Genomic DNA, 12163 nt, shown 5'->3' on the forward strand with positions numbered 1-12163 from the left:
TTCTCATAGCTGACAGTTGTCGCGTCGGCAAAATTTGTAAAATTGATAAATTTGGCCAAGGGGTCCCACAGGGTAGAAATATGGTACTTACATATTCACACAACGCTATATCTTCCATGAAAATGAACGTCCTTAGTGCGTCCAGAAAATCGAACTTGGAAGGGTCTGCATTCTGGAGCTTGGCATATCCAAGGCGTATTCCATTCTTTCCCAGAACTGGATTCACGAAGAAGTGTCTAAAATTGTCACAATGATACTTTATAAATCAAATATTGATGTTTTTTGTTGATATTTCTTGATAAAACTCCGTAGTTAATGATTATGATAAAATTATAAATAAACTTATCAATGAAACTTCTTGGTTTGGTTTTGCTTTTTATTATTTTGACCAACGAGTGCTTTCGCCCAAGTAGGCATCTTCAAGACTGGTGATATAATACACTCCTTATACATGGCGTGAAAGAGACCGATAGAACGAGCGAATGTGCTCGCTATCTCACTCGCCGCGTGATTGGTCAACCTAGAACCACCCGCTATTGGTCTAGCATTGCCGCCGCATGGCAAAATGTATTGTATATATAGCCCCGCCGGACAAATAATAAATTAGTCAATCGTTATCACCAGTAAGGGCTTTAACTCTCCACTTCGTCTCCCTGCCCCGCTTCAACCGGACCTCGCCGCCACCTGGAATATTCGACCGCCGCTATCCCCTGGACTTGATACTCGGATACTCTTTGGATTGGATTTTGGAGCCCGGATAATTTGGACCCTTGGCTACTTCCCCGGAACACACCCCGCCGTTCCCGCTGACGGAGAGATACCGGCCTTACAACCCGGTTGGCTGGTTCAGGATTGCGGCCGCCAGCGCTACTCACTAGCGACCCCGCAAGGGATCTCTAGGCAGCGATACCTCCCCCGGAGCTAATCGTTCGTTGACATCAGCCCCTACAGTACACAGTTATTGTAACTGGCGCGATTGCTACAGAAGCCAGTGATCCGCCACGTCTGTTACAATGCATGTAAAAAACATTGTATAAATGTCCTCTTTGAAAGATTTCTCGCAACTTACACAATTTTCATGGCGTTCAACACAGCATCAGACATGGGATCCCTATCGCTGAACATCTCAGGTACGTGGGTCCTGATGGTGTAGTAAGTATCGATGGTCTTCTTGGCCAGCTCTGTACTGTAGTAGCAACTCTGCAAAGCTAACACCAAACTGATGTCTGGAAAATTAATCAAAAATTCATTTTTTATTTCAAGGAATCGCTAATTGAAAGATGTAAGACAGGGAACTTTACTAATTGTAGTGAAAACCCTAGAATCTGCATGCTAGTTTATTATTGAGAGAGAGTGTTGGAAGAGACTATGTGGAATGAGCTTGCCAGGATATGAGTATGCAGATAGTTTTTTGTTGTTTTTATTTAATAATAAATATAAATCGTATTATAAACATAAAATTATACATTTATACAAAGTTGCTTTGCACAGCATGTGTTAGGTTAAAAGGATCATACACGTCGTGGTTTGACATTAATAAAGGAGTCATGCAGGGATGTATGATGTCACCATGGCTGTTCAACGTGTATACCGATAGCTGTATGAAAGAACTGAAAGGCTTAAAAATTGGAGCAAAAATGGGTGATTTCAATGTCAATTGTCTTTTGTATGCTGACGATGCCGTGCTTCTTGCTAACAACAAAGAGGAACTGCAATTCTTGGGAACAAAGGTCTACGATGTATGCGAGGGAAGCGATTTGCTGATGAATGTCGATAAATCGAATGTGATGGTTTTTGAAAGAAATTAATGTATGACTAAATCGGAAATCACTGTGAATGGAGTTTTACTAAAACAAGTAGAGGAATTTGTGTATCTGGGAAGTATGTTTACTAGGGATGGAATGACTGAGAAAGATATGGAATGACTGAGGAACAGAGTGAACGGTGCGCTTATTTCAACCTTGGCAAATAAATGTTTGTCCCAAGAGGCAAAACTAGCAGTTCACAATGGAGTCCTGGTCCCGACCCTGGTGTATGGGAGCGAAGTATGGACTTGGAAAAACAGGGATGAAAATAAGCTGAATGCTGTCGAAATGCGAACTCTCAGGCGAATGTGTGGTAAAACTATGTTCGATAGATGCACAAATGTGGAGATCCGTACATTATGTACGGCTGAGACAAGCACTATAGATAAAATCAAGAAAGGAGCTCTGCGCTGGTTTGGACATTTAGAGCGAATGGACAGCGAAAGAACGGCTAAGAATATTTACAATGCGAATGTTGATGGATGCAGAAATAGAGGATGACCGAGAAAGACATGGCATGACTAAATCCAACAAATACTTGAAGATGAACATGTCAAAAGCCGGAATAATCGGCGCGCGTGCGTGATAATATGTGAATATGTGCGTTCTATCCTCTCTGCCTACCCTTACGGGAAAACGGCGTGATGGTTTGTTGTTGATGCTTTGACTTTCTACCCCGCTCTAAGACAGTCAAAAAAATATGTAAAAAACAGTAGTAATCAATACGTAAAATAAATAAATAAAGGCAGTAGACGTAGTGAAAATATAGTGAAAAACATAGTAAAATACAAAGTAAAAAATAGTCGAAAATAGTAAAAAATGACGTAAAAGACACAGTAAAAAACGTACCTTAAAACCTAGTAAAGTACATAGTAAGAAACATAGTGAAAAACATGGTAAAAAAATATAGTAAAAAATATTTATATATGTGAGGCAAAAAAATATTTTTTTTTAAATACGAAGTAAAAAGAAGAAAAAAGCGAAAGGTATAATAAAGAAAACAGCGTTAAAATAATAAAAAGTAATAAGGATTTTTAATAATTCAATCAATAAAAATCTAAAAAATACGTAAAAAATAAATAAGAAAAAGTAGGTATAATTGTATATTTGACTATATATTTAATTCATACAACTTTTTTTACGTAATGTTAATTGTACATTCGCGGACCACTGCCAAATGGCAATTTCTTACGACCAACTAATAAAATAATAGTTTAATTTTTATAATTCGAATTGCAAAACAAATTCAAAAGAAAATTTAAAAAAGCAAAAGATAAACAAAACAATATTTTGAGTTTGTCCAAATCTTTGTAGATAAGGACTGGATTCAACTCCCTGTGGAGTTGCTTATAATCGCCTCCGCTTGATGACAGTTGTGACCGGAGTTTGCTGCGTTCGTTCTCTTATTACTTCATTTCGCACAAAGTCAAACCACCGCACCGCACATTTGAGACACCTATTCTCAAAACTCAGTATTTTGCTGTTTTAGGCCCTAGTGTGATGCAACGATTCGCATCCATAGAGGAAAATAAGTGTTATGCAGGCGTTACATAGGCGGCATTTAATTTTGACTGAGTAAATATCCAATCTCTAAACAGCCTTCATACTGTTGAATTTGGCGCCTGCTACTTATAGGCGCACTCCCAGTTCTTTTTGAAAGCTGCCATTTTCCGTAACATATACCTACTCCTTGATATTTGAAACTCTTGACCCTTTCGATGATTCGGTTTGACAGAGTCAGGGAATTTCGGGCATCGAGGCATGAAGTGTTACAAAGTACATGGGTTTTTGCAATATTGATTTTTAAACCCATGCATGCGGAGTACCTATTTAGGCTATCTACAGTGGCCTGAAGACCCCCGACTGAATTGTCAATTATAACCGCATCATCGGCATACTTAAGGTCGCAGAGTTTTTGGAAGGAGGAGATGGATCAAGTGATCACTTGATCAAGTGTAATTTACTTCCTGAGGAGGAAGTCCATGAGGATTATAAAAAGGAACGGTGCAAGGACGCAACCTTGACGAACTCCGGTGGTGACCTCAAACCAATCTGTGACAAAATCGTTGATTCTGATCTTACTGTATTTAGTTTATCACGCAATTTAAAATATTTACCAGGAACTTCTGGAAGATGCGGTTGTTTCTTTAGCCACTCCTTCAATCTTTCCAAATCTTCCCTTTTCATGTCCGGGTTCTTCCTAAACTCCTCTTCTACACTTATTGGAACCACCTTCATTCTAAAATACATAATCAAACATAAGAATTTTGAAGGCATAACTTATATTTAATTATAGTGGAATTCTGCCTAAGATAACATACATGGAGCTCAATCACAAATAACTATCGACGTGCTCAAAAATATGCTTAGCGTTTGAGCGATCACAATGAACAATAATGAACATGCTTAAGTTATCGCTGTCATAGGTCAACGCGTGTGTAATCTCTAAGTCAACGCTCGTGTCGGCTTGTTTTTTGTTTTCCTCGTAAATAAATACAGTTCACTGGCGAAAAATCGACGTTTACTATAAAAAATAATACAACATATTGCATATTTTTTATGTTTGAAGCATTTACTTTGTGGAACATTATAATTGAAAATATTAAAATAAAATAAAATCCCATTTTTTTTATGTACCACTTATATTTTTATAATTTGACAACCAACTAGTTTCGGCAATACTATGCCTTCTTCGGGGTTCATTACAAACTAATATAACAGGTATTAATTTTTCACAGTGAAGGTAGAGTGGGCGTGGCTACGGGAGTAGAGAAGAGAGGGGGCTTGTGTGTGGATTTAGGAACTCTCTAAAGAAACAGGATGGTATCACATTTCATGTGTAATAAGCAAACGAATGTTTAAGTAGCAAATGCATTACTTAAAAATTGAATTATTTTTCCATCTGTCAGATTGTCGAAGAAAACAAAATGGGCATTTTTTTAGTGTTGCCAGGGTAGTCAAACTTTCAAGCTACTTTGCTCATCTAATGAGAGAACTAATAAAAATTGGACCTCAGATTAACCAACGCCGTGGGGGACATTTGAATGACATTATCTTTAAAACATCAAATATTACTTAACATGATATTAAAATATCCGTTTTATGTAAAGTAAAATGTGTTTTATATTTTAAGTTCAAAGTTCATTAATTCAATTACTCTTATTAAATGATCTACTCTGTTGTGTCAATAAATATTTCCACGTGCACAATAAAATTTTAGAGAAATTAACAGATTGCTTTTTTTTTTTTAAACTTTACATTTGTGTTATGATTATATTGTTTCCCATCTTGCAACATTACGCGACGACATCACGAATGCGCGTGGCGAAAGTAAAGCATAGTGTGGGGATTTTTGGACACAGTCCGATGTATTTAAATATGATTCTACGCTTCTTCTGGACTATTCTTAATTCTATGGTTTGTCCCTACAATTTTTCATGCCTATGATTTCAGGAGAATGCAGAAAGCTGGCCTCGGGTCACGGTGGGTTACCTGCATCGCAATATTTTGAGTTTGTCCATATGTTTGTAGACAAAAGACTTGATTTCATCCACTAGGTGTTGAAATATGGATGTTTAAACATAGGCAAAATGGTGAATGTCACACAGTGTGTAAAGTGGCAACTTAAACCAACCAGTTGTTGCAAATACATGAAGGTGCTGGATACGAGACAACTGTACCTAAAAGAAGCACTTGCACACTTCTGGTCAAACAATAAGGAGAGGTCTCAGCAAAAAATGTCCGTACAAAGTTTTCCCAGAGCACGAATTATGTCATACCCAAAACCCGTACGACTTTTGCTCAAAGACATCTCTCATTTGTCGCACCGAGAGTGTTCAATATTTTGGAAGAGCGTATTAAGCTCTCAAGGACAAAAACTATTTTAAAAAGAGGAATTAAAGACTGGATTTTCCTTAGTGGGAGGGATTTGAATGGGAAACTCCTTGGTGATTTTCCTAATGTTTGAGTTTACTGTTTACCATATTGATATGCCATATACGAGTAATTTATATTTGAAGTATTTTTTGTTTCTGATCCTATATTTGTGGTGATATACTCATGTGGCTGTGTCAATTAATTGCTCGTCCCATCTCAACACAGGACTTTTAATCCCATGGAGTTGGGACTTATGTATCAAATAATGCGTAATTAACTACCTATAAGTAAATAAATAAATAAATAAATAAAAAAAATACGGTTCATAATCCCTGTAAATGCCTAGACTTCCCTATTCCTTCTCTAAAATGTCCTCCATTCCTGTTGTAATTTGTTAATCTTATTGACTCCCTAGGGGGTAAAATACTTTTTAGGGGGTTAAAATTCAATCCTTGTCCAAACCCGAACAATTTACAAACGTAAAACGGCGTTGAATATTTTTTTATCATAATTTTTAAAAATACTTTATAAATACCTTTTTGAGTTCTTTAAATAATTAAGTTATCAATTGGAATTAGAGATGGCTAATTTATTTTCATGCACCTATATTCGCTTCGTTTAAGATAACGACCAGCAACTAACACTTCACAACACAGATTTCCCAGGAAATATAAAACAGGTAGATAATATAATATAATTAAAAAGTATTAACAATTATACGTCATTTATTAACTTGTGTTTCACAAGTTAAAGCAGAGTAATTCGATACACATTCATAAAACGAGCAATCGATTATGATAATCGGTATTTTTACAATGAGGAACTTCGGCTCTACGGGAAATTGGATACAAAAATGTTTTCTTGTGCGCGGTAAAAATTAGAACATTAAATTGTTACTCAAAATTTCTTAGAAATGTACGAAAAAAATGTTTAAAATTATTTTAATAAAAACGCGTTACTTTGAATGACGTCACTGGTTCATATGAACCAGCCAATGATACGATGGCTTTGAAGGATATCCGGTTTGGTCGCCGTAAACGAACCAATCGGAAGAACTGTCAGACGTCACACGCGGAGTTATTTCAGAAATATAAAACTTTCAAAAATAATAGCGCTGGTAATACGATGTATAAAAATAAAAACATTTTGGCTTGCTTTAACAAAGTTAACATAATAATAACAATAAAAAAAGACACTGAACTTTCTTATTGTAGTTTTACGTTATTTTATTTAGTTAGTAAAAACTGTCAGTGGAAATATACACTAATAACTTTAGAGTTTATACATCTGTGTACTCTAAGCTAATAACTAGCGGACCCGACAGACGTTGTTCTGCCCGAACATTGCCTTGCCTTGGAAAAAGACTTTTCATTGATAAGTAGGTACCTAGGTTCTTGTTTGTGATTAAATTCCAAAACTAAAAATTGTTAATATTCAAATATTGAATTTAAGTAGGTACTTGTTTATGGTTGAATTCCAAAACATAAAACAAATATTTTTTCAAATATGGCATTCTTTTTGGAAACATCAAACTCCAGTCTTCTTACCAACAGAGGGATGTACCTATGTAGGAATACGCTTTTTAATAATGTATTGGATTTAATATTATTTTAGTATTACCAAAAATGCAGTAAAAAGAAATAAATTGAAGGAATTTAAGCAAATAATCAGATTGAGATCCACAAAAAACAAATGCTGTTTTTAACATTAAAAAAAAAACTTTTTTTTTATTAAAAAACAAACAAAATCTTTCCATTTTTTTGTAAATGCATTCTCCTCGAACGCAACCCTTGTAGATCGAAGAATTAAACATTTATGCTCCTTACTTCTTTTTAACATATTAGATTGAAGATTTTAATATCTACGAACACGCACAGCGCAAAGGTCCATATTTCTTTGAAAACCGCACGTAAATCGGTTAAACCGATTAGGAGGAGTACGATGATATCACAATTGTTTTCAAATTTACTCTTCACCATTAAAATTTCTTTAGAACATCGTCACATTTATTTAATACTAAACATGTCTCGTTTATCTAGTGACATTTTTTTTTACTATGTCATTTTTAAAGTTAATTATATAACAATGTTTGAGTATGTCCAAATGCTTGCAGACTGGCTGGATTTCCTTCCTAGGGAGTTATTTGGTTCAGCCGGATAAATCTCACCCGCATAATAAAGGTTTCAGCTCCTTTACTTTACAAAAGTCTACAGATGGAAGAGTTGAGAAAATTTGGATGTTTAAACATGGGCAGAATGGTGAATGTTACACAGTTGTAAAGTGGCCACTTAAACCAGCCAATGACAGGTCATAAGCCCTGTTAATGCCTAGACTTCCATGTCACTTCTCAAAAATGTTTTCCCTCTCTGTTGCAGTAAATTTTAATTTAAATAAATTGAATATATTTTTATCGGTATTCGTAGCATAATTGAAATGTTTATTTGCAAGATTTAAAGACGTATTTTTGGGGTTCAAACTGTCGGTAGGGTCGCAGTGAGTCACATCTTGCTGGAGGGTGTGATTCTATAAAATGCTGCAAACGCCCAGTTGCTTTCCACCGGCAACACTACTGACTAGACCAACTTGATAGCGTCCACCTCGCGAACCCCAGGCAATGGGATCACACTCGTAACGGTGTAATCACAGCAGATAACGAGATGATGAAAGGAAAGTTTCTGGCGCCTCCAAACTAGAGCCAACCAGCTAAGGGAAGGTAACCCCGACAGAAAAATCCACCAGAGAAGGCAACGGGATACCACTCTGGTCATCTTTTCCCAGGAATCACTATGGCGAGTACATCCAATAAGCAGTTGTCCTGGCTGCGGAATACAAGAGTAGCGCAAGACCGAGATGCTTTCACTGAAGTGATCGCCAACGTTGGGACCTGACAAGGTACCGCAAGAAGAAGAAGAAAGACGTTTTTGAATTACGCTATTATTCAAGTAGGTAGGTTTTAATGTATAGTTTTTATTTTTATTTTTTTATCAACTACTCTTACTCAAATAAAAGACATAACCCCTACAATACATCACATACAAATAATATAATCACTAGATCCCCAATACAGACAACTTAAATAAATAAATACCACTTTCGGACAAAGGGATTTTGAGTATTATTTAATTAAATTCTATAACCTACTTTCACTATCTATTAAAACAATTAGTTACGAGAAAATGTTTGAAAAGGCTATAAAAAATGGATAGTGGAGCTAGGTAGAAGTAAAATAGATTGTCTCATTCGCCCAAACCAATATTAAATCAACCGCTCCACAAGTGTATAGCTTATGTTAGGTTTCTGTTCTTTTCATTGTGCGTTTTGTAATATAAATAATATAGATGTACATAGATTAATTATAAACACAAATGTATACGTCGTGTTTAAAACTGTATTATTTTTGTTAATTATCTCTGTTTATTAAGTTAGTCTTCTTTGTTTATTCTCAAATGTAAAAATATTTAAAAAAAAGTATATTGTTAAGTGTCTTCGGCACGGGTAACCCCAGTGAGGTCACATTATTTTTATGATTAATTATAGTTTGTAAGAGAAAGAATATGAATAAATAAATGAATAACTAATATTCCGTTCTTGGTGGAGACTTCTAAGTAATTCGGTTATTTCTGTAACAGGTTACACACTAATCGATAATAATTATTTATAAATAACACCTTTAGTAGAAACTTTTCCGGGATCACATAATATAATCCTATAGTTAAGCGCAGTCATCGAAAACCTTTTAACTTGTACTGATATTTTTTAAAAGTCAAAATGGATGTTATTGTACTTACAGTCAGAAAGGTGAATTCTACCCATTTTATAATCTGTTCCAAACCTGTCCAAAAATTATAATTCTGTCGGCCCTTGAGCAAACACAAATTAACATTTATATTACAACAGAGATGAAGAACATTTTAAAGATGGGAATATAGAAGTCTAGGCATCAATATGACTTATGACCTGTCATTAACTAGACTATGACCTGTCATTGATTACACTTGTATATTACCTTATCTAAAATTTTATTCGCCTCTGTTGTAGTATGTTAATATTAACAGCTCCCTAGGAAATTGAATCCAGTCCTTGTGTACAAAAATTTAGACAAAATTAAAACAGTGTTGTAATTTTTTTTATAACATTATTTACTCTGTTTTTTTTTTTCTCTTTTAAATATATTTTTTGCTATCGGTAGACATTTACCTATTTATTTTTTTACTATGACTTTAAATATGATTCTTACTATGTATTCTGTTTTACCTACGCATTTTACTAGGTTTTTAATTATTTATTTTTTATTTTTGTTACGTTTTTTACTATGTTTTCACTAGATTTATTACTATGTTTTTACTACTTTCTTTACTACATTTTTTACTCTATTTTTACTTGATTTTTTACTATATTTTTACTACATTTTTTAGTTTAGTTTTCCTATATTTTTTAATATATTTTTTACTTTGTTTTAACTACGTTTTTTACTTTGTTTTTACTATATTTTTACTTTATTTTTACTACGTTTTTTACTATGTTTTTACTTCATTTTTACTACGTTTTTACTACATTTTTACTTTCTTTTTACCACGTTTTTTACTTTGTTCATACTACATTTTTACTTCATTTTTTACTACATGTTTTACTACGTTTTTTTCAAATTTTTACTACCTTTTTACTACATATTTACTTTGTTTTTACTACGCTTTTTACCATGTTTTTACAACATTTTTTACTATAATTTTCACTATGTCCACTAGCTTTAAAATTGTTTTTTATATTGATTATTGTTTTTCATATTTTTTTTACTGTCTTAAAACGGGGTAAATAATCCTAGTTAGAAAATCAAAGCAACATTGTATAAATTATAATTTTATGTACCTATGTAATATAATATGATAATAAAAAAATATATATATGTTCATTTTACATGACTTTTTTTTTCTATTTAATCAATCTGATGTGTATATTTTTTAACGTATTGAATATGAATATGATACTCTGTAATGTTCTAAATGTAAATGAAAATGAAAAATAAATTAAAGAACTTTGATAGTTAATATTAACAGCTCCCCAGGGGATCGAATCCAGTCATTGTCTACAAAAATTTGGACAAACTCAAATCATTGTTGAACATTTACATAACTAACGTATTTGAATATTATTATTAAAAAAAGATGAACGATCTCTTCTTTACAAAACGCGATAAAACAATTAATTTCTCGGGAACAATAGAAGGCCATCAATAACATTAAATGATATTATAAAATCTTAAGTGCTATTTTTTCAATCATTATTAATTACATTGAGATGAGTATTTTAATGACTGCATCGGTAAGTCTTAGTATGATCGAGGTAAACATATCATTACATCTGGACCGAAGTAAACAAATCTGTCATTTTTATTAAAATTTTAAACAATTTATTATTCCTTATAATTCATAAAAACATAAAAATATTTAACTGAAATAGAAAATAATCAGGTCAGATTAAACATCAATGTTTTGAGAATGTCCAAATGTTTGTAGACATGCTAGATTTCCTCCCTAGGGAGTTATTATGAAAAAAAATTGTCGCAACAGAGAGGGATATCTTTTTTGAGAAGGTAATATGGAAGTCTAGGCATTGACAGTGTTGTGACCTGTCATTGGCTGGATGAAGAGGCCACTTTACACACTGTAACATTCACCATTATGCTCATGTTTATACATCCACGTTTCCTCAACTCTTTCATCTGTTGACTTTTGTGAAGTAAAAGAGCTGAAACCTTTATCACGCGGGTGAGATTCATCCGGCTGAACCATTTCACCTACTAGGCAACGCCTGAAAACATTTTTTAATTTTTTATACTTCTTTTAATAACGGTAAGTTTAATCCAGCCTGTCTACAAACATTTGGACATTCTAAGAAAATTTTGATTAAACAAGTATAAAAATAGTTTTCCTACGTTCAGCCCGATGAATCTCACCCACATGATAAAGGTTTCTTTTACTTCACAAAAATCAACGAATTGAGGAAATGTGGATGTTTAAATGTAGGCAGAATGGTGAATGTTACACAGTGTGTAAAGTGGCCACTTAAATCAGCCAATGACAGGTCATAAGCCCTGTAAATGCTTAGACTGCAATACTCCCTTCTTAAAAAAATTTTCCCTCTCTGTTGCAACAAATTCAGTCAGATTAATTTCATCAGCATCAAAAAAGGCTTCAGCTCTTTAACTTCACAAAAATCAACAGATGATTGAATCGATGGTCAAACATAGGCAGAATGATAAATATTACAAAATTGGAGAAGTAGCCGCTTACACCAACCGATGACTTAAGAAGCAGAAGTAATTCACGTACTAATTACGTGCTAGCAATGCTCTCTGTACCCCCTAGAGAGCGTTCAGTATCGCACTGCAGGTAGCATGAAACTTTTTCAGCATGTCATATTTCTTTTGATTGACGAGGCAGACTATTGGTAAAAATATTTTTACAATCAGCCATCCATAGAAT

The 12163-nt window shown here is 33.9% G+C and overlaps 1 protein-coding gene across 1 annotated transcript; it reads right to left on the reverse strand.

The window, feature by feature from the left end:
* Positions 1 to 91: 91 nt before the first annotated feature.
* On the reverse strand, positions 92 to 4043 carry LOC148281828 (uncharacterized; the record flags this gene model as incomplete). The annotated part of the gene is made up of 3 exons (XM_088226038.1): positions 3923 to 4043; positions 1070 to 1226; positions 92 to 236 (listed from the first exon to the last, which is right to left on the reverse strand). Coding segments are annotated over exons 1-3 (423 nt in total), but the record flags the coding sequence as incomplete, so codon positions are not given.
* Between the last annotated feature and the right edge of the window lie 8120 nt (positions 4044 to 12163).

Source organism: Micrasema longulum, unplaced genomic scaffold (genome assembly GCF_059751315.1).
Source record: "Micrasema longulum isolate JH-2025_06_02 unplaced genomic scaffold, ASM5975131v1 h1tg000403l, whole genome shotgun sequence".
NCBI lineage: Eukaryota > Metazoa > Arthropoda > Insecta > Trichoptera > Brachycentridae > Micrasema > Micrasema longulum.